Here is a 23,890-nt window from a genome sequence, read left to right on the forward strand (position 1 = left end):
AGGAAGATGCACTACTGTCGCCCTGAGACTACTCTGGATGTTTAAAGAATTTTTATACAAACTCAACTATGGCAGGCATCCCTATTTCTGATTTGAGTCTTGGGTCGGGTCCATACACTCCCTCGTGTTTGCATCTAACACGCTTGGATATAGCCCAGACTAATCTCAGCTGGAAACCTTGATGCAGAGAACAGACGCTGAGAAGAAATATTATTATAGATTTCTGGGCAACACTTGACACTACAGCTTGGTAATAGAACTGAAATACTATAGCGATAGACTGATAATAAAGAGGTAATAGTTCGGTTAACCCATGGAATTACCAAAGTAATAATAAGAAAGCAATGTTAGTATAAAATACTAATATTAACAGAAAGCAACAGCTAGCATTCTGCAGCTCTGATTTATGGTTATTACACAGAAAGTAAAAAGAATGAGAAACAAGTAACAAAATAACAAAAACTTACATCACTAAACAAATACAGCAGTATTACTTTTTAACAAAAAGCAGATGTTTGGAATATAAAGAAAGCCACATTATATCATATATGATACGATATGATATGACTGATGATTTTGATATGATTTTTATGTGTTTTTGAAGGTTGTGGCATGATATATCAAAACATTCAAATCTCAATTTTTAACTAGCATCATTTTTATAGGTAGTAGTTGTTTCAAAAATACTGCTATACTTGCATGCTTCAACACTTTATTTAAATGTTTTTTGACATGATTAGATGTTCAGTCTTTATTTCTGGCCCCTTACCACCCTGTTAGATCAGTTTCTTTCTATATTAGCCAGGTATACCCTTTTGCTAATTCCTGGTTACTTTATTATTTACAGGGTATTAATCATTTTCTTTAAAACTCTGTTATCAAACTGTCACTACTCAGTAATCATGATATGACCAAGCTATATAGTGCTACTGATTGCAGAAACACAAACACTGTCTACTACTTGTGCTGGAGTGCTACTGTCCTGCTCTTTGAGGACAATGAGACACTGATCTTGCCATCGTTGGCATTGTGATAAACTACTTCTGGAAGCAATCATGAGAATTTACATCATCCCTTGACATTTAGCCTCACACTCCAAACACTATCGGTGTGCGGCGTCTTGTCTGTACGGATTGTGGGAGCGACCCTGCGTGTATGTGTGTATGTGTGCGTGTGGACTATCTTTCTCTGACATTTAGCCTTGCTGTCCACATGGTTCTCTGCAGGAAGCAGCAACGTGGGAATGCCAATCTTGAATCGTGCAACTTTTTTTTTCCCGCGTGTTTGTGTGTATTTATATCTGTGTGTCTGTTTGTGTGCAACTGTGTCAGAATTGGAATACACAGTTATTAAGGGGAAGGCCTGCCACTCATGTGTCTCCAGAGGATGAGGAGACTAGACACCACAGAGAAGAGGAGGGAAAGGGAAAAGGCAGGCTTAGAGGAGAAACAGAGAGAAGCCCAGCTAATGAAGGAGAGTAAGGGAGTGGTTAAAGTGTCAAGGCACCCATTGTATTGCAGGGCAGGAGCAGTAAAGACAAGCTAGTGGCCTCCGCAACTTTAAGATTGCCATTAAACTCTTGCCTTACTCGTGTTTATGGTTGGCTTTGTGTGTCAGAGGAGAAGGGGATTGTAAAGCGGGGCTTTGTCCGTCTGCCATCGATTTATTTCCTTCGTTAGGGTGATGACACTGCCTGCTTATGATGTCCTAGCACAGACTGTAATTACAGAGCACTTCTGTCTTTATTGATGTCACTGTGTTAGTTTAATTACGCTATATTGGGTTTTAGAGTTGCGGCAAGAGCAAAGCTATGATGTAGGGCAAAAATCATCAATGGAACATCCTCTTTTGAAGGCGTCGAGTGCAAAGAGTTGGGAGATAATTATTTCATAGAAAGACATTTAAAATAGACCCTGTGCATCTCAACATCTACAAAGGCAAAGAGAAGGTAATCTAAAATTTAATGACTATTTCGTCTGTGTTATGACCAAAGTCAGAGGGAGGAGGCTGTGAATGTGATGAGGGCCTTAATGGAAATGAAACACCTGGGTTCAACCTTGAGAGCGACTGTTTACACTCCCAGTCCCCAGGTGCTGGGGTTGACTGAGAGGAGCAGAGAACCATTGGCGTGTCTGTGTGAGCACAAGTGTGTGTGTGTCTGTGTATAGAGTGTATATGAAGGGATGGGACCCATGGGGAAGCAGTGCCATGTCAAGGTGACCCTTGAGTGGAAGAGGAGGAGGGAGAGGCCACCTGCTTGCTGGCGGTGGCAAAATAAGGGTGACAACCATCCACCTGTCTGAGAACACTCTCATTCCAGACCCCATCTGCCCACCCCCTTTGGGATATCTCCTCCCCAGGGGAACCTGTGACCCTCACTGTCGTCCAGTTCACCAGGCCTTCTGTCCACTGTCAGGAGCCAGCTAAAATTGCCACTGCTCACCTCCGACCGGAGGCCATTCAGGGGCACTGTAATACAGTACAATACATTGGGGGCTCTGGCGCAGCCACCAGTTGTTTTATTCTACTTCTACTTTTTTGGTTTCAAAGTGATCCAGGTCCCCCGGCCTTATGTGTGAGACTGTGCTATAAGTCTTCTGGCTTGGCTAAGTCATCACACGTAGCCAACAGGAAAGACCTTTATTTGCCCACTTTTCCTCCTCTACCATCTTCTTCAAACTGAAAACTCATCATAGTGTTCTGTAGCACAGATAATCACTGGCCAACAACAAAGCACTTTGGCAACTCAAACAATGGTCACATATAGCACACTGTCCATTTATCACCTCTCTCTCTCCCTCCCACTGTGCATACAGCTACCCATGTTTCTTCGCATAGTACTGTGGAACACACACAGAATTACATTCTTTCTACATGGCAATCCACCCTGTGGATATCGCTCTTTATTCAAGGATGTCTGTCTGACTGCAGTCAGGGGGCATTCCTGTCTCCCCTGGCTACAGACCTGTGGTGTGGACCTCGGGCTGTATTTGCGTTTTCTCTTTAGGTTTTATCCACATACCTGAGTGGGGTCTAGGTGGAAAAGACCCACCAGACTTCTGACATGTCTTCTGATCTCTCTCAGTCCTCCAGGGCTGACAGACCTACTGTACTCGCCCTCTCTGCAGAGGGATATCTACTACAACGGAGACTGAGAAAGATACAGAAAGTACAGAAATTGATTGTGAAAGAACAAAAAGGGAAAAGATTTAAAAAGTGAAGGGTGTGAGGAGGGCAGATGATACTTAAGTTAAACTGAAACATTAGCTCTTTGCTCTTGACAAAAAGTCTCTGCAAGATAAGAATATGCTCACTGTAAAGCAAATGCCATTTAGAGAAGGTTGCAAGTAGGATTGTAATTAAGGCAAGTTGGAGCTTAAAACAGCATCTAGGAGCTGGATTTCTCTCATCTCATCTGCAGACCTCGCTGCACGTTCTGCATGATTACCTGTTGACTCATAGCGTATTGATGTTACCTTGGCTGCTTTGTTGGAAATAGACACAATGATATCTCTACCATGGCACATGTCACAATAAGAAGCTGATTAAGTGCTCTGCTGCTTCTCTAGAGTTTTCTCTTGCAAAGGTTTCCTCAGTGGGAAAAAACTGAGAAAGACATGAGAGGCTGTCTAAAGTCCTCCAAGAGAAGACTTATTATAATGATATAATAATAATTATGATGGTAATAATTTCTAAACCTCTAACTGTCATGACAAGAGTTTCTCCACTTTGTTTAGTATAAAGACTGTTTTACAAAAACCTGATCCTGAAGCTTACTACACTTTAAAACACTCACCAAACTGGTCTTAAGCTTGGTGTCTATACTAAAGTCTTAGTCATGTGGTAAAAATCCATTTATCTTTTCTAACGGGTAAAAAAATAGTAGCATCCAGTCGTTGCAGCTACTCCTTTTATGTGAGGTGTCTCACACACTGATGGTCACATTTTTGGGGATTCCTAAAATTATTATTGAGTCGAAAACAGAATAGTGAGCCAAAATACACAAACAGGATTCCTGCTTTGCATTTGGGCCCAACTGTTGTTTCAAACTAAAGCAGCAGCACATATATAATCTCTAATAAATGCCATTACTGTGTTGAGTTTATGTAGTAGCTCAATTCTTCTATTACCATATGTCTGCAGATCTGCAATAGTGATTAAAAAAGGTAAACTACTCATAAATCTTTGCTTATCACAGAAAGCTAAATTGCGTCTTGCTACAATTGCATTAGTGTATGCTTTGGCTAAAGGCAAGAGACAGTGATAGATAGTAACAGGGTTTACTACAGGAAGACTGTGAGGTGCAGACAGGGGAAGGGACACTGGGAGACAGAAAACGGCAGAATGTGTAAATCCAGAGTAGTTTAGGATGAACTAAAAATGGTTACGGGAGAGAAATGGGAGTGTGAACAAGAAAAAAGAAGGTAAGGGGTGGTGAGAGGAGGAGGGCGATGACGAGGAGAGAGAAGGTTGGTCTCATTACTATTAGACCTTCTCTCTCCCTCCAGGCTCAGGTGACCCTGGTTCTCGAGCCCTCTGCCTTGCACACCACTAATCATTTGGTTTTAATCACCGGGATATTCTCCCCCTTTGCCCCTCCCCCACTTCCCCTCCCTTCCCTCCATGCCCTACTGTGCGCCCTAGCCTTTGCCAAGGTCCAGCTAATTTTATTCTAATTGGCCATAGCCTGGGCTGGGACCAATCTGCCTGATTGTCCTTATCCATCCGTCCATCCTGTCTCTGTTCCACTCCTTGTCCTCTCTGTTCTTTTTCATTCTGTCTCTCTCTCTCTCTCTCTTTGCTGCCTTCAAAACTTCACGCCTGTTTCTTCAGCTCGTCACTACCTCCTCTCTCTGCCTCATCTCTCTTTCACCTCTAATTCTTCTTTTTACCCATATGCTGCCGCGGCAGCTCCCTCCCACTGTCTTTAATGCCATTCATTGACATCGCACTTGTGCGAATGTTTTCCAATTTCTGTTCTCCCTCTCCTGTTGACCTTACATTCCACCAGACAAAACAAATAGCCTTGATGTTGTCTGCCAACAAAAAGCTTCATGCGACTGCCTTGATCCACACACAATGGCATGAAAGAGAAATGTGAAGCTGTTCAATTAGGGTAAACCTGATGGCTGAAGCCTGACTTTCTCCCTCTTTTTATGAGCGAGTAAGAGGACAGAGACAGTGCGTCAGATGACACTGGAAAAAATGAAAGTGCTGTGCGAACAACAAAGGGTGATGAGACGCCCGCTGGCCAGAAAGCACAGAGAATTAAAATGAAACAGATATCCCAGTGATATAGCTGTCTTCCTCATAGGCTTGTGTGAGCATAGTACACATTGTTAGATTCCAGCAAAGAACAAATGTCTTTTACTTTGCTATGTTAAGCAGAAGGGCAGTTTTTTGTTGTTGTTTTTTAACCAAAATGTGACTAATTTAAAATCTCAAACTCAAAATATTCTAAAAAGTTTTTATAGTTGCTAGCCTATTGTCAAGTTGACAAAATGTTACTGTACTGGTCATCGAGGCTAACCTTACCAGTCACACTGCAAGCAAAAAATAAGAAAAGCAGATGGAAATCCTACATTACAATCACACGCTACAAATCCCCTACTTTTCTTTTCTCCTCCGGATCAACAGCTCCAATAAATTTTCATTACACCTGTGTGAAGCGCTTCAAATAGAGCCACAGAAGCAGAAACTAATTACTTTCTAATTTATTGACTAATGGCCACAGCCCTGGGAGACAGCTGCAATTGTTCTAACAGTCCTGCTGCTCCGACTGCACTCAGGTCCACTTTAGATTCATAACCAAAATAATTTATCATTACAAGCACATTAAATTGAACCGTATAGACCATAACAGTGGTAATTTATATCATTTTGTTGTTAGGGATGCTTTTCTCTCTCCTGTCTTGAAAGCATGCAATCTAGGGGATAGGATTTGTCTCCAGGCAGTCGTTGTATGTGGCAGGTTCACTTTGTTCTTCAAAGAACTCTTTGTTTTGCACCTCATTCACCATTTGTTGGACCTTAGGGTAGAAGGGAGACGAAAAAAAGAAAGTGTGGCTTTTTTTTTTTTAATTTAAAAAAGTGAGAAGAAGACGTCTGTGTTACACATAACAAACACGAGAGTCAAGACTGAGTCAGATTATGGTCATCGCTGCTCGTTACATGGCGTGTGTATTACATGACAAGCACACAAACGGTCTCTGAGTCTGGGGTACATTTTTTTGCCATGATTTAGATTCCAGCATTTCTCAGCTAGTTTTTCATCTAGACAAAATCTATGCTATTAATTAATGAATCTTTAGCGATTGTCCCATAATGCATTTCTTTCTTGATGGGAACAGTGCCTTCCAGGATGTCAATGTCCCTATCAACAAGACACAAATGGTCACCCAGTGGTTTAAACAGCGTGATAACAACATTAGCCATGTGTCAAGGCTTTCTTAATTACTACAGAGGATGCCATTTGTGCATTGATTGGATATTCGAAGCAAAGTATGAGATAGCATTTTGCGTTAGTGTCATTAAAATGGAAAGCCCATATGATCATGCAAATACATTATATAAGCACTGATTAGCATTGACCTTGCCCCCTAACAGGGGAATTGCTGGAAATAATGCCAGCAGAAGCATCCGCAAATTAAGAACAGGCTACCAAATTCAGTAACAGAAATAAATCTGGTCTTATTCAATCATCATAGCACACCAAGACAGCGTAACACAATTTAGCATTAATTTATGCCTATAACAATTTTTTTTCGACAATTTTATTTAAAAGAACAAATATTCTGATGGTCTGAGACTTCAGATTAAAGCAGTTCACTGGATCTGTCTGAGGAATTTCAGCCTCTCAGCAACAACAACCAATAAACCAATAAACCATGCTGATAGTACAAATTTTTCTATTGTGTTGTGATACGAGAAGCTAGAAGTCGACCTCCTGAGGGAGGGTCTGAACAGTAGCAGTTTGTCTCTGCGGTAGGAAAGCTCCATTCACACTTCCCACTGCATGAACATGCCAGCCGCTTGCATTTACACTTCTGCTTTTCCGTTTTTCAACCTTTAAAAAGCAAACAGAACAGCAAAGTTGCTCAAACTGTAAAATTCAACTGTAGTTGGCCATCTGTAACAACAACGACAGGTGACCTTTCTCCTGCAGTTTCACCCGCAGTTATTTAAGCTTGTTGTGTTCATGCAGTGCGTGCCTCTGTTAGAACCTGTTAGTTGACTGGAAAGTTTATGAAATAGGTCTTAATGCCATTTGGTCTGGTTAGAAATCTCCATTCAGTTCTTCAATAAAAAGAGCAATCCGTAGAGGCAGTTTACACAAGTCCAAGTGTCCATAGCAACACTAGTAGTAAATCACAAATGATAATAAAGAAAACAAATATCTCTGCTACTCTGGAATATTTGTTGTATCTTTTCTTTTAATTGGCTCACCAATTAAATCTATAACCATATACACACATCATTTGAAGAACACACATGGGCTCCAAAATACCATTTACTCTGCCTCTCTCTGTTCTCCTCTTTAGCCATTCAAGCTTTCACAGCCTGATCAATAGAATTCAGCAGGCCACAAACACAGAGAAGAGGGTGTGTGTGGAGGGGGTCCACTGGGAGAGACAATAAGGACACTGAGAATAAAACTGAGACCAGAGACACACAAACGTAGACACACGCACACTCAAACACACACACGTATACACAATCTGTCCTATATTCCCAACCCCGGCATTTACGTCAGCATCCTGTTTAAGACACTGGCCACTTAATGGAGCATAGCCAAGGCAGTATGTGTATTTGTCCGTGCCTGTGTGTGTGTGTGTGTGTGTGTGTGTGTGTGTGTGTGTGTGTGTGTGTGTGTGTGTGTGTGTGTGTGTGTGTGTGTGCCACTTCGGCGTAAGTACGTGTATGTGTAAATAATGTTGGGCAGAGAGAGTTTACCTGCTACAACAGAGGCAAAGGAAGGACACACTACTACAGTGGAACACACACAAAGTCAAGCACAATAGCCATTAAATCAAAAGCAATCTCTTTGCTCCTGGCAATTTATACTGAGAGTTCTCACACATGCATGAACATGAACATACACATACACAAAACTGATGAATACCACTATCAAATACACTGTGAGACTATTAGGTTACTTCAAAAGTGTGGAAAAAAAATGTGGGAGGAAATGAATGACATTCCAACAGTACATCCTCTCCAAACCTGAACAAAATGTGTCAGCAGTGGGAGTATAAAATCTCTGAATGAGAGTTTTTTGGCATAGGAGATATGGAGAGAAATCAATTTTAGGGCCAAGTATGGTGCCAAGGACGTCCAGAAGGGCATAGCTCTGTTGATCTGTTCATATCAATTTGCTCCTTCCTGCAGACAGAGAATGCCACAGTGTGCAGCGCTGCATCTTTAAGGAATATCGCCATGATAACGGTGCCATAAAACACATCATTTTACAGTCAAACCATCTCTGTCTCAAATGCACTTGGAGCGGAAGCCATTTTCAAGCAACATAAAGTTTAACATGGCGCTACATCTGCCGAGCCGCTAGCTTCCACAGTACATGGGACTGAGCAATTTAATTAGGGGACATTGTGTAGCGCTGCAATGAGCTCCACCCTCTCTATCTGGACCTAATACCTCCTAAACTTGTGGTCATCTCTAAAAGAGCAGGGTGCATGCTAAACTGCGTTATCCAGTATGCAGTCAGACACCAGTCACACCATTGTGACACAAAATCCTTGCCTGAATGCCTTTATACAGATGAGCAGTTTGTTTGTATCAGGCACCAAGTTTCCATTTCTAAATAGCACGAGTAGGACAGATTTATGTCTACTTGTGGTTGCTAATGATCTATTATAACACAACACTGTTGCTGAATGCAAAGTATACTCATATTGAGATATTTGTGACCATCCAGTCGTCTTGGCTGTATGGAATATGGCATTTCATTTAACTTAAACTGAAATTTTCTACATGAATACGTATCGGAAATAAACCTATTCAAAGGCTAGAGCAATTCTACGTAAAACCATACCGAAACATTTTGGAAAATAAAGTAGAGATTTAGATGAGTTGCTTTGATAGTTATTAGTCAACTGAGAAGTGGCTTTACCCCTGCAGAGATAACTTTTTGAATAATGTCTCCCTTGAAAAGTCTTAAAGAAAGTGTCCCTTAAAGTTTGCCTGATTTCTAATGGATCCTTCCTCCACTGAGCGTTTCAACTGCCTGCGTGAGAAGCAACCAGACCACTAATGCACCCTAACTCAAGATATATAGATTACAGAGTCTCATGCCTAAAGTTTGATTTTTACCTTGACCATCTGAAAGCAGGATCCCAATATAAATTTAATGGCTCGGTGGTGATGGAGGGCTGGGAATGGTGAGGGACATAAAGCCTTACTAAAAGCCAAATGACATATATGCAACCTAGAAAGTAAACATGCTGCATGTCAAGGATAGTGCAAACACTATAATGTGTAAAATAAGTTGTGAAAACCATAGCTTCCGCATCATTTGTTACCCAAGAGGTGAGGGGCACAATATAGGTTCCCTAATGGCAGTTCAGATAAACATGTGAGGTGTTTGGCTGTGGGTAAGAGGGGATTGGCCAGATGGAGACACAAAGGCAAAAGTTCAATTAAAATGTTGAGCGAATCAATTTGTTTGCCTTAATTACTTTGTTAATCTGTTGAAGCATCTACTTAAAAAAAAAAATCCTGTGTCACATTTTCTGCTGTGATAATGGAGCTGCTGAGAGGGAGGGGCAGTTGCTTGGGTTGAGTGCTTTTTAAATGGCTCACCCTCTGGTTCTAAACACATCGCTCAGTATGTCTTCTCGCCCATCCCTGAGTCTCTTTTGGTGGGGTGTGTTGGTAATGAGGGCCTCCTGTAGTGTTGCGCTCCACTCCTCTGTTGGTGCAGAAAAGCGCACCCCCGCCATGTCCTGACATTCTGACAGATAGGAGCCATGGAAAGCATATGGCCAACGTGGCAATGCCTCCAACGTCCTCCAAACTGTCGTAGGGCTCAGGCATAATGAGTGGTAGAGATGAGACCAAGTCCTACACATAGGAAACGTTAGTCATCGAATTTCTTTCCTCATTTACCAAGGATCAACTAGACAACTTGGTTCATATAAGCGTCGAGAGATCCCATAAATTCGTGACTTCATCATGACAGAGCCAGATTGGAACTCTTCAAGACCCAGAGAATATCTAGGCTGACTGCCAGACGTTTGTTTTATAAAACAATGCGAGATCTTGCAGATACATTTAAATGTACACACTATAAATTCAGCAGAAAGAAATGTTCAGCTGGTTCAGCCGTTGGGCTGCTTTCTACATGGATCACAACATAGAGTCAAATGGCAGATCGGGGTGGAAACAGAGAGAGACGTCTCTGACTGAAGCACAAGTGAGTGATGGTGTGTTGGGCCAGGAAGTGGCTGCTCTCCCTGTCAACTGTCAGTGCTGTTAATGTCCAGAAGCTGAGGTCCACGGTGACTAGACCTGATTTTAGATAAGGCACCCATCCAGCCATGCCCTCGACATGGCCTCCCTCTGGCCCAGACTACTCTGCCATTCTCCTCTCCTCCCTCTGTCTAGCCTCTTATCCCAGACCGTCTAGACACCTCCCAGCATGCAATCCCTCACCCCAGCCAACCCGGGCCGTTCTTAGCTCTTCTGCTTTCTCCCCTCTCAACACTGTGTCACAAAACTGGCTGCTTGAGTGCTGTGAAGGGCTACTGAAAAGGACAGAACAATGCCAGGCAGTTGTCTCTCTTACTTTTTTTCAAGCCACTCCCTGCAAGGCTTAGAAAGCACTTCTCGGCATTGCATTTCAGTCCTTCTATGAGAGCAACTGATATTATAACAATCTAAGATAAAGTTTATCATAGTCTCAAGTGTTGACTATACACGTAGTTTGAACAATTATAACAAGGCGGTCAGCCCCAAGCATTCCGTGATGTAGACACACCTCTGAAAAACAAAAGTAACAAGTGAAAATGCTTCATCCACTTTTGTGTTTGCAGAAAGAATGTGAATGTGAACAACGAGAAAGCTAAGAGGCAATTACCGATGGCTTCGAGTACAGACTGATCTACTGGTAAAACCACCCGAGAGGCTGTGCTCTGTAGCTACAACTGTCAGAGAAGCCACAGGATGTGTGTAAAGGACGAAGACCTTTGCACCCTCATTGTCCAACAGGTGGCGTATACATACCACGCATTAATAATAGCCCTAATGAAAAGCCCTTTAACCCTAATGCGCTGTAGCAGAATGCATGGGGTTGCAATGTATCAGCTTTCCTTTTCACAAAGCCAGAGCCTCATACCCATGACTGATCTCTATTAAATTACATGGATTAAATCACAGATCCTTAATTAGGCCCCAATAAAAGTGTCATGCGGCTTTTGAAACCTCTGAGCATGCTATGATTGGATAAAAATGTGAAAACATACTAAATGAAACTGGTTTACCACTGAGTGTGCGCCCCATGACTCTTGAGTGGAGCAGCAAAGCAGGGGGAAATAAAGTGTGGAGAAATAAGTAAGAGAGAGAGAGAGAAGGGAGACGCAGATGCAGAGAAAGAGCAAGAGGGGAGTCTCAGGGCGAGTCACACCTCTTTGCCTCAGAAAAGCTCTTAAATTCCATGTGTGACCTAGGGGAGAGAGCTCTAAAGAGTCAGCCTAAGATGCTGTGATACAGAATCTGACTGTTGCACAGCAATGAGCTAATACTGTCGGCCATAAGCAACACTGACAAGTTCCACGTGCATGGCATACAGCTTCTAGAGATAGGAAAATCATTGCATGCAAGCATGAAATTTATTACGTGTGCATACAAAGTATAAACCTGCATAGGCTCCCTTCTAAACACTTCAGAAAACACATCAGGGACTCGATTCTCTTTAAAAATTGTAGCGTAATGTTTCCCTGCTCCTCTGGACCCTTGCATTGCCTAGTGTCAGGATGGCCAGAAGCTTTTAAGTGCTTTAAACCCATAATAACCCTAATGCTTTGTCTCCCCCTGTGAGCTTTGTGTTTGTTCGTAGGAAAATGAAATGCGATCGAAATAGAAGCAAAGATGGGGATGTTCAGACATTTTGGAGGTTGCTGGGGATTTGCCGTCTGTAAAGGCATTAAAAAGGGAACAGAGAATAAACAGACTCCAAGGATGTGTTATGTGGTGACAGGGAAAGTCTGAGAAAGGCTGGGATAAAACTGTGAACACATACAGGAGCACAGCACACAGTGGGCTTCTTATTTTGCCCTCTTCTCCTCTTGCACATTGGCTTGTTATGTTGTTTGTGATGTTTCTATTTTTGAGAACATGGGATTGAAAAAGATCCAGATCCACTGCCACAATGCATTGCAGGGAATAGTAAGCGCACACACAAACAAAAAACAGCCCCCAACCACCTTCCTACTTGCCACTAATCCTCTCATTGCCAAATTGTGGGTGCAGTCACCCCTTATTCACTTCTTGAGGGACAGAGGGGGAAAACACAGCTATGGCTCTAGCTGTGAACAGACCACCCGATCTTCCCTTCAAAATGAGTCTTCTGCCAGAAGACACCAGAACGGTAGGTGGTACTCTCTCACCATTACATTTCGCTTTTATCTCACTTCCCCTTTGCCTCTCCATCCTCCTTTCGTTTCTACTTTTTCTCACTCTTCTTCTTATACTGTAAACCGCCTAAGGTGATTATGGATTGCGATGGTGGTGGGTGGGGAAGGCGAATCCCTGTCTTTGTTTCCTTAAAATAGGTTTATTATTACTCAATACAGTTGAGAACCTCTGTGAGATTAACATTGTGGTTAGAGCTTGTAGGTTGCATCAATCGCAGCGTGTCGGCATATCAGCAGGATACACAAGAAATCAAACACATTCACTGGGGACACATAAAACTGAGTAATAAACTCATATTGAATATCTTTTAATCAAATACACCATCATTCAGCTGAACAGAACTCGATGCCACAGGCCTCTGAAGAAGATGCTAGAAATGAGCCAGTGACTGGTGCCTGGCTGTGTTTTGTCTGAACAGTGTTGCTCTGTTTGGAGGTCTGCATTGGAGCAGAGCCATGCCAACCATTACAGCATCACTCTATTTTCCTGTCTGGTTTTCTACCTGTCTGTCTTCAGTGTGTCTATATGTCTGTCTCTCATACTCTCTCTTTCAGGCACAAAACCAAGGTGCACATTAGGTGCTGGTGCTGCACATTTGATGCTTGGCTGTCACTGTATCATTGTCTGGTGACATAAAGCGCAGTAAAGCACTGAGCAGTGATGAAATGGAGGTGTTTTAAACCTGCGCTCGCTGGCACATTTCTTGCCTTTCAACCAATGTCATCTGGAGAGTGTTATCATCCCACTGTGAAAGTAGCCAATCCACACCCAAAATACTGAAGAGAGAAAGGAAACGAGAAAGAGCTTCTTCCACATCAGTACTTGCTCCATTATTCCGCTGGAGGCTTGATTAGACAGAGGGGATAATTTACGAGCCACTTCATTGCCAATTCAACGGGCACATCACCTGTAAATAATTGAAACCCTTCATGTCCGTTCCGACATAATCATATTGCTATCATGCTAATGTATCCAGCAGTGCTTTCCTTTGGGTCAGGCGCGGGACTGCTTTAAATCTTGGCTGACCTGTCTCCATAACTCTCCAGAGCGCAGCACTAACCTCTAGGAAACAGAAAAAATGACGATGATTGACTACACCAAGGAACGATGAAAAATTAAAAATACAGCAAACAAATACCTGACTTCTCAGCAAGCCAGCCGTGGGTTGCAGGTGGAGGGTGGGAATTTTGCACTGGCTTGTTAATTATTTTTGCTTATGATGTGCATAAGGAAGATTCATCATCTTCTCATTTATTTATCTCTCTCTGAGTTCTATCAGTCAAGCTGCAGTTTAAAAAGACGGCAAGATTTGAAAGGTTGTAGAAATTATGATAAGATGAGGGAGACAAGACAAATCAAACCCTTTGCTTTTTATTGTAGGGAATTGTATCATAGTGGGAATTGTCTCTATCAAACACTCCTAATTATATGACTGTTTAACTGAATTGATGGCTATTTTTCTTACTTCATTTTAAAAATGTCATGAATATTAATTAATCCAATCTGAAATGGTTCTCACCTTTCCTTCTGCCCACTCCTCTCAAATGTGCATGACAAGAAGATTTGAATAATTTATCAATTGACTTATATTCAAATTGATTAATTCACTAATGCAAAATTAATACATGGTTATCCAGTACATTCCATCCCCGACACTCTGTCTCGTCTTTTATGAAGTAGTTAAAGAAGTAAGGGTCTTGCCTTGAATAAAGTACTGACTGACGAAGCGGGCAGGAATGTCCACCTACTACAAATGTAATGATGTTTCATTAGAATCAACAGTGTCTCAGTCAGACTAAGACAGGTAAGAACAACCTGAGTATTTCATGGTGAGTGAGGCATGTGCACCGGGGAACAGCTTTCTGCATGGTTAGGTAACAACTGACATCAAATAAATAAATGAAGGAATAAAAATCAATAGTCAAGCAAAAAAGGGATGAAAGCAAACTGTGGAGGTCAGCCTGGTCGGTGAAGGTCAAAGTTTAAGTAAATAAAGGAGCTATGAACCTGAATGCGCTGTGTATTAGTGGCCTTGATGTGTAAGGCACACAGCAAGTCAGGTTACTGCTCTTTCATGGTTGCAAAAAGAGGAGAAGGTGCAAAGGGTCAGTCCTGCCATTTGACGTTTTTACACATTTTAATGGTGCCAAAAGGCAACTCATCATCTGCTGTACTTCCTGTACTGCAAAGCTCAGTTGGGGTGAAGAAATGGGACAGAATGTGTGCCAGTGTGTGTGCGCGCGTGTGTTTATGCACACTCATGTCGTGCCTGTTCTTTGCTGGTGATTCACCATGCTCTCTGGCAACGGCCCAGGACCTATTTTCTCCTTCTCTTTACATAACAGCGAAAAGTATCATCGAAGCAGTGTGTCCTGTCCTTTCTTTTCCTCCTCCTCCACCTCCTCCTCTTCACAGTCCTCTGCCACTTCCTTTCCCCATCCTCCACCTTCCTGTATGTGTGGGAGCTTTTAAGACATGACTGCGTTCTGCTCGGTGGTGCTACTACTGTACACCAATAGGATCATAAAGTGACAAGTCATGAACAGACTTTCACAGACCGCACCCAAAGCAGAGAGTGGCAGACCAGATTCTAGGGAATGGCATAGAGAGGTGCGTGGGATGGAAAGCTGTTTAAAATACCCCCAAGGGTTTTCGAAAGGCCCAGGATCTGCTCTCCGCTACACCATATGCCTACAGGACAGCACCCAACTGGGCACCAGGGTATGATGGGCTGAAAATAGGGACTTGCAGTCACAATCCTCACCGTACTGGCCAACACACGGCGATTCGGCACCAACGCTGCAGTGTGACAACGTGAAAGCAAAAAGTACAAAAGAAGGTGGAGAGCAAAGGGGGGTTCAAAGGAGAGTATGAAGGCAGAAAAGGGAGAGGAGCTGAAGGGAGTTTGCTTTATGGGGAGGGATGAGGGTGAAGAAGACTATGCGTGTATGTGTTGTGAGTTACAGGGTCTGTGTAGGAGAGATGTGTATGCAGGGTTTAGTCACTGGACTTCTCAGTGACTCAGGTGTGAATAATGTTGGGTCTTCTTTGTGTGTATGTGAGCGAGAGAGAGAGACCCAGAGGGAGAGAGAGCACAGCAAAGTGCTGGGTCGGTGTAGGGCTGGACATCTATGTGTCTGGGTGGCTGAGGGCGAGCTCAGCTGTGTCTATGGCCTGCTCCACGACAGCCAGCCTGCACGCTGCTCACCGGTGCAGAAGCGCTAATTGAATTAAGTCTTTATTATCAGGCTGCAGAGGCAGCACTTCTCCCCATCTCGGCCCGCTTGGCTGACACTTTCTCCTTGAACACCTGCTTGACATCAACTTCCTCCTCTATTTATTTATCCCTTCTCTCCTGTGGCCAGCTACTGGCTGCACTCCTTCCTCCTCTCCACCTCTTTCTCATATTGGCATAACAAACAAGGCTAGGCATGCTTATTTTTCATACTGCTTTTGTCTAGCTGTACTACACAATAATCCTCAACTTGTATAGACTAACTTGGAGCCCTCTACCACAGTCCTAAACTTTAATGTACTAATCTTTAATGTCTATTACCATACAGAAAGTGGCACATAATAAAAAGGATTAATTTCAAAGACAGATCATGCCCTTCCTGGCCTTCAGCAGCAGCAGCCCTGTTGCATGTAGGGGGAATAAAGGCAATAAAACTAGATGATGTTCTATGTTCTTTTGAATGGTCTCTAGTGAGCAAGCTGGCCAGGGTAATAAACAGCAGCTGGGATGCAAACTAACATATATCTAGTCCCCTGTCCATTTCCACTAGCCTCGGGCTCAGGCTGCTTCCCTGGGTTTGGCTTGGGCATTACTTTAAAGGACAGACAACAAGAGGCGCTATTAAGTTGGCTTGGAGTCTGAGGCCCTGGCACTTGGCACAACACTAGCTGTAATCTATTGACCGTTTGCATTCTCCCTCCCATGCCCCAAAACCACAGGACTTTTCTCTATCTGTCAGTTGATTCCACTGCTCACCTCCCTCCATCTCTATCTGCTGTTTACCCACTCTATTTTTCTTTTTTTTTCTCTCTCTCGTCCAATGTCAGCTTAATCCCCCTCCATTCCATCTTTCCCCTGCTCTTTCGTCTGTTTGCGTATGCCCCCCCCCCCTCTTTCTCCTCACCACATCCATCACTATTCCTCCCATCTCCATCTCGTCTGTTCGCTTCTCTTATCGACATGTTTCCATTTTCTAAACTGCTCTCGCTCAATCATATTCACTCTTCCTTCAATGACCATTTTTCATTTTCTCACTTTCATTCACTCTTACGTTATGCTATCAGGGTTCACCTGACTCCTGTCCTCCCAGCTTTCCCAGGTGGGCCTTATTTCACCCAGTCTGCAAGGCCTGTCCTTGTCAGTGCTGTTGACTGGGTGGAAGCAGTGGGGTACAATGACCCAGTGTGTTGTCCCGACACAATGGGACAACCAAGTGTCACTATGCAAACAGCTCGGTTTTTCCCATGATGATTTGGGATGAAAATAACATAAGAGAAGCGGAAAATGCAGATAAAAAGAAGAGGGTGGTCCCACTACAGTGGCTCACTAAACATTTTCTCCAGTTACATGTCATGCAGGCTTTTTTTAATAGCCCCAGCTTGATTTAGGACGATATCGCAGTCTTAGAGTCTTAATTTCAGTGTTAGCTAATGAAATACCCCCTCATCTTCTATGCCTTTGTTTCTTTATGTATCTCTCTTTGAGCTGTCTCCTCACCCTCTTCCTTTCTCTTTCTCTCTCTCTTGCTCCTGCTGCTCCTGTCCTTTTCCACTCTCCTCTGAAACTCTGCCAGCCAACGAGTGCCACAAAGCATTAGGACCAAACACTATCAGACGCCCTTCTCAGGCACATCCTACACATCTCCCCCCAACACTTATACACACGCACACAGTCACTGAAGGTCCAGCACTTCCTCACACCATTTGCCAAACTTGATGACAGAAACACAGCTTACACATAGGGCTATGGAGGTTTTATTCACAATGACAGACTCACCCAGATACCAAGTCTCTTCCAAAATTGACACACACATGGTATACAGGACTAGCGTGGTTTTTATTCAAAACACACGCAGTTTCAGCTGTAATTATGTACACATGGTAGCTCCATATACTCATAAACACCTGCATAATTGCACAGTCATGAACTCTCAACTTTACGTGTATGCACATATCGTGTGCATACACATGAGTAAATTCACGCATAAGCATTAAACACAATCCCCTCTATCTATGTCTTTCCCACTGTCACAGACAGAAATTCACATTCATAGGCACCCTACACAATAGCAAACACCATACACAATCGCAAACAAACAGTCATTAGCAGATCTCAGGCTGCCTCTCAGTTCTGCTCTACTCTGTTGTTGGTGTACCCGCGCCTCTGGGGTGGCGCCACTACTGTAGGTTTTAATAAAAGCATTGTCTTTGGAAGCTGTCTAAAGGGACTTGGTTTCATTTTGGAGTGCTGCTGCTGCTGTTTCTGTTGCTGTGGATGTGGGAGGAGAGAGGGCTATTGCGCTGGGACGTGGGGGCGGCTAGGTTCAGTGTCAATGCAGGGCCCTCCAAGGACTGGTGCTTATTGTTTGATAGTTTCAATATACAATGTGTGGGTGTGTGTGTGTGCGTTCGTGTATGTGTGTGTGCGTGAGTAAGAGAGAAGGAGTGTGTTCTGTGGTCATGTAAGCACATGTGTAAATGTATGCGCTCCAAACTAGTGCAAAAGTCAAAGCAAATAGCTGACACAACCCACCACTTCAACTTTCTAACAGCTACAGCTAGTCTACTGTATCGCTGCATACAGTAGACTAGCAGGTGTAAAAGCGGGGTCTCTGTGCTGTGTTTTGCAACGGATTGCTTTTAACCGGTTCAATAAAACAAACAGTGAAGACAAGAAGCACTAATGTGCAACTGCTTCAACATGAAACCATGTGATGTTCAGGGGACGCTCACGATAACGAGATCTCTGTACTACACACAGGTGTCCATTAGCTCTTTGGGCTGACCAATCTGTGACACCATCTAGTCAATAGTTACTCCATCTGTCAGCATTCAAACACCTCTAAACAGCCCCTTAAGGAGATATTTGTGTCATTTATGATGGATAATGAATGCCTGTTCTCAACAGGAGCGCAATGTTATGCCCATGATGAGGTCACATCAAATGTTATTGTCTAGATTTGGAACCGCAATTCTTTTCCCTTCCTTCTGTTTCTACCTTTCTCCCACAGGCACCTTCAGATCCCATCAACTGAAGCAGTATGGTCACATCTTTAAAAAGCCAAAAGGAAAGAATGAGTATGGCTCTCCGGAAGGATGCAGTAGAGGAAAATCCTAATTGTCCCTTTAAGTGTGTTCCCTCCTGTGGAGTGAAGGTGCGGGGTAACGGCCATCTTAAATCACAGCCTGGCCGTGGCCTTCATTAAAGCCATAATGCCAGGCTCTCCCTTTAATGGAAATGGAAGCCAGCGAGGCTGTGGGTGTAAATTAAAGTGTAAGGCCCGAGTAGGGAAAGATTTCCCCAGCTCTGACAGGTGCGGCCTGAATTAGCTGTAGTGCTGTTCAAGCAGTCAGTGGGAGAACACTGGTATTGATTTTAAGCACTGTTGCACTTCCTATCTGAAAGGGAATGTGTATTACTAGAGCTAAGCACATCAATCACTCAGCATTCCACCATTCTCCCCTGGCATGCTTCAGATTTTGAAACGATAAACAAACAGAAACAGACCCAAGCAAAAGATAACACTGGCTGTACAGTTACTGTATGCGCATCAGCATGAACCCAGAGATACGTCTATGCATGTATGAAACAGGTCCACTTCGTTTTATCTTCCTCGTGTTGACAGGATGCCATCTCTATTCAAGGCATGTACAGCATCGCGTGACACCTTGGTCAAACAGCTGGTGTCAGCTCCTTGAGCTCTGACTGTGGCCCACTCCCATCTTTATGACCTGCAAGTGTCAGAGCTGTTGCATGCATGCGGTGCAGCCATGTAGCGCTGTGCTTCTCTGTGTATGACCCTGCTGCTCATCTTTGCCTCCCATCATGCCCCACTAACCTGGAGTAAAAGCCCTGGCTGGGGGAGAATTAGCCTACTTAGCCTATTCCCCACAGGGGTCAACCCACACACAGGTATGCACATGGTGCACCCACAATCAGATGCATATACACCCGCCGAAACGCACCTGAAGATTTGTGATGACAAATGATAAGGCATCACTTAAGCACAGGTGTTCCAAGCATGACCTTTCACCCGTGACCTTGAACAGAAAATTTTCATGTAGAGCCTAGCCATCAATCAGCTACCGTCAATCACACATATACGCCTCATCCTTTGACTCTCGCCAACCTTTCCTGGCCCCGACATCCATCACTACACCCTACTCTTCCACTGACATCTGGAAAAATACAAACACTTCACAAGCTTTCTCGCTGGCTCTCCTGTTGGCAAACACACATACAGAGTAAACACACACATCTTGTGTTGAAAAGACAGGTACTCTAAAACATGAGATGTGTTATTGTGTTGTCAGGTGATCTGTAGATGTACACTAGGAACTGCTCCCTGATGACATATCTGAGATATCAGCACCTGTGCTACGAGATGACATGGGGCTGAAATCCCTCAGCACACTAAGACCACTGCATCACATACAGCAAGTGGTGACAGACTGTGGCCATCACTATCCTGAGGACCATTTGTATAGAAAGTCACTGGATCACAAGTCTCTCACATCTCACACAAGAGTCATTTTTAGCCTGTCTTGCGCACTATGATGCCAGTACTGTGACATTTGTAGCTCTCCAGGACCCCAAAACGTGGCCTTTTTTTGATTACGATCCCTTTTTTATTCCTTAAGGTCACTTAAGGTACTAGAGCAAGATAAAAGAATGCGTATACACTGAAGAGGAAATAAAGGTGACTGTAAAGCCAACTACACAGGTCACACGAAAGAAAAAAGTGTGATTTTGAATTCATTTTGGTAAATTAGACAGAAGTGGCTTGGGAAGAAGGAAGGATTCTTGATTTTAAAAAAAAGGGTGTGCCTGATGCTCTTTTGGCCTAGAATTAAACCGGAGAACATATTTTAATTGGTAGTGTTTTAATGCAGGACTATTATCAATGTCCCTCCGAGGCAGTGGAAGAGAGGAGGGTATGCGAGCAATCGGTTCTGTGCCAGTAAGCCCAGAGTCCACTTACGCACGGATGAGGTTTGCTAATAATGCCAACACAGCAATTCAAACTCAAAGAAAAAAAAAAAGATAAAGAAAGATTTAACATTGATTAGCTTATTCTAAATGCATGAACATGTAAACTTAAGCAAAAGGGATCATGTTTAAATAGGCTGTATATGCTGGAGCTAAGAAAAGATTTTGTGGTCTTACAGTGCGACACTTCTGTTTGATAGTCCAACAGAGGCCAAAGATGCCAACTCTAAAGCTGTATAATACGAAAAAGATTATCCAAATACACTCAAACTGAAATGTATCTAATGCTGTTAAATGTAAAAGGTTGCTATCACAGCTGCATTCATTAATAGTCATTATACCATGTATGTTAAATAATGGCATCACAGCCAGTGCTGCCACAGACACATTCTCTGACATTAAACTGCTTTTGCTGAAATTTGCTGAAAAACTGAGGAGGACATGCAAATTGGCACTATATGTATCTGCATATATTAATAAAATAAATTAGGTCCCATGCTGGAAAAACTATTCTATTTCAAATATAGCACTAGCTCTTGGCATTTTGTTCAACATGGGGGTGTAACATCTGACCTAGACAGTGGAGTGGCGAATGTGCAGACAGATAGAGGCACATTAACATAACATTCACAGCAGATGCTGCAGCAGTGCATGTTGTGTTAATTGGAGTGCTAAAAGGCAGTTATTAGTCATTATTAATATTCTATAATTTATCTGCAAACTGTAAACTTTTCTGAACAGCCATCAGCACCCTGTAATATTAAACATCCTACAGTAAACTTGAAGGTAATTTTGAGCCGCGCATAAGGGAAATTGCCTTGGAAAGAAAAAAAAAGGAAAAAACAAAAATGTAAATTTTGACTCACTGAGTGTAATACTTGCAGGACTATAAATCTTAAAAACCCTATGTTTTAAAGAGGGCAGTGAGTGTAATTGTCTTACCTTGTTTTAGGGGATGTCGTTAGCCATTCTTCATGCTTTTCAAATGTTATCAAGTAAGCTGCGATCTCCTGTGAAAAAGAGACGAGAGGAGAAGGAAGTGAGTGAGGCTTAGATATGTCATCTTTAATCACTGTTCTCTTGTGTTTGTTATACATCGGTGAGACTGCTTCATTGATATTCAGACAGTTTAACCAGCAGTGCAAACACAGGAAAGACGGAAACCGGGGCAGTGCTGGGGAGTTCAGCCAGGTAAATGCAGACTGCTAAAAGTAAAATGAAAGACAGAAGTGGAATGCAACTGAGGTCAGATCATCTTCTGAGACTATCTTTGTTACAAAAGCTTTGATCAGGTTCTCCTCAGAGGACATCAAGGTGCTTTCTGAAAGATTGACGTCTCTGTGTTTGAGAGTGAGCAGCTTTTAACATTTTTGGTCCGATCCTCCCCCAAATCCCTTTGATCTGCCCTTGACACTTCTCTATGGATCAATCCACTCTTTAACCTTTGAATGATAATTACACGCCAGTCTCACAATATTGACATGTGTGTGTATTGCTTCTTCAGAAAAGGCAGTAGATCCTTTGGAGTCAGTTGTGTACAGAGATGCTATAGACACCATGCTTTTTAAAAAAAAGCCCAAACTGCCACTGGCATAAATAGAGATACTTCAAACACTTTCATGTTTCCCATGCTTGCCCTGCCTACTGCATCAGTCTGAGTGTAAGGGAGAACACACTGGACCATACCCGGCCATTTTCTCACCAAACTAATGGGCAGAAATAAAAAGCACTTTGGATGCTGGTAGACAACCTAATGATTACCAGCGACAGCCAGTAATTCACTCTTCAGCAAGAACATTTGTCAGACTAGAGAGAGCTAGACACAAGGACAGAGCTGCTGCCATCTTCCACAAAAACACTGTCTTTTCAGTTTATAAGGATGCGTGTCTCACCTCATGTTGGAGTGTCAACAAACCTTTAAGAGTAAATGTGTTTCTAAGATATTGTCTTCTTTGGTTTGTGAGGATAGGGTTTGAAAATAGCTTCCTTTGGGACTAAATGCTGTTACTTCACCTGCCCACACGGGGCAATAATGTCAACAAAAGCAGCAGCTGTTTCAAAAGTGCAAACTGGAAAAATATGACACATCCAGTGTGTGGCAGCATAAAGCAAGCACATAAACCAGGACCATTTCTTCATTTCTTCCATCATTTTCTCTTCAAATTCATAAAAATTCTAAAATATGCACCACTGCAAGAAGGCACCAACTGGGCCTTCAAGGCCGTGTCACAAGTGTGACCTGGCACAGACACTGGCGATAGCCCATGGGGATGCTGCGGGGTGTGTGGTGTGAGGGGTTTCCAGGCTGTCAGGGTTACCAACAAAAAAGGGATGGTAGCATGACTGGCACTGTTGCCTCCAGGTGCACACTGGGAGATAATGCCCTGTTGATTAAGTTCTTGTTCTCCTGCCATAATGACCGGAGGCACAGAAGCCATGACAAGAAGGCATCTTGAATTAATAAAATAACAGAAAGGAGATGAGGCTTTTCTAAAGGAGCTCAGGCAACTTTTGCTATGCAACAGAAAAATAAAACAGCATTGAAAGTATAAGAGCAGACAGTAACAACCTTGTTGATTTAATGAGCAAATAATCTTGTTATATAGACACCAAAACATATAGAGAATGTGTGCTGAGCCAACAACAACAATCACAATATTCAAAGAAAAAACACAAACTAACCAGGTATCAAAAGGCATTACTGTTCTGCATCCATTAAATTGGACTAACGTGCCTGTGATGTTATTTTGTGTTCATTCTGGGAGTTATAAACGGCAACAAGAAGCTCCTTCAGTGACCTTTGTGCCTGTTAGCACGAAGCCCTTTCCATCATTCTTGCCTTTAAAATCCAACCACAGCTCCAGTCTCAGTCCCAGAGGATGAAATAGAGGGCCACATGGTCCCATATTTAGAAAAATTTAAACAAACAAGAAAGAAAGAAAGAAAGAAAGAAAGAAAGAAAGAAAGAAAGAAAGAAAGAAAGAAAGAAAGAAAGAAAGAAAGAAAGAAAGAAAGAAG

The 23,890-nt window shown here is 42.8% G+C and overlaps 1 protein-coding gene across 8 annotated transcripts in view; it reads right to left on the reverse strand.

The window, feature by feature from the left end:
* Window positions 1–23,890, reverse strand: part of camta1a (calmodulin binding transcription activator 1a) — a 281,386-nt gene that overhangs the window by 138,041 nt on the left and 119,455 nt on the right. For all 8 annotated transcript variants that reach the window (XM_014336280.2, XM_005930734.3, XM_042224288.1 and 5 more), the window contains one exon: window positions 21,815–21,882. In XM_014336280.2, coding sequence (XP_014191766.1) covers window positions 21,815–21,882 — 68 coding nt within the window. The remainder of the gene's footprint in view (window positions 1–21,814; window positions 21,883–23,890) is intronic.

This window comes from Haplochromis burtoni, unplaced genomic scaffold, assembly GCF_018398535.1.
Source record: "Haplochromis burtoni strain Fernald_Lab_line unplaced genomic scaffold, NCSU_Asbu1 Contig_134, whole genome shotgun sequence".
NCBI lineage: Eukaryota > Metazoa > Chordata > Actinopteri > Cichliformes > Cichlidae > Haplochromis > Haplochromis burtoni.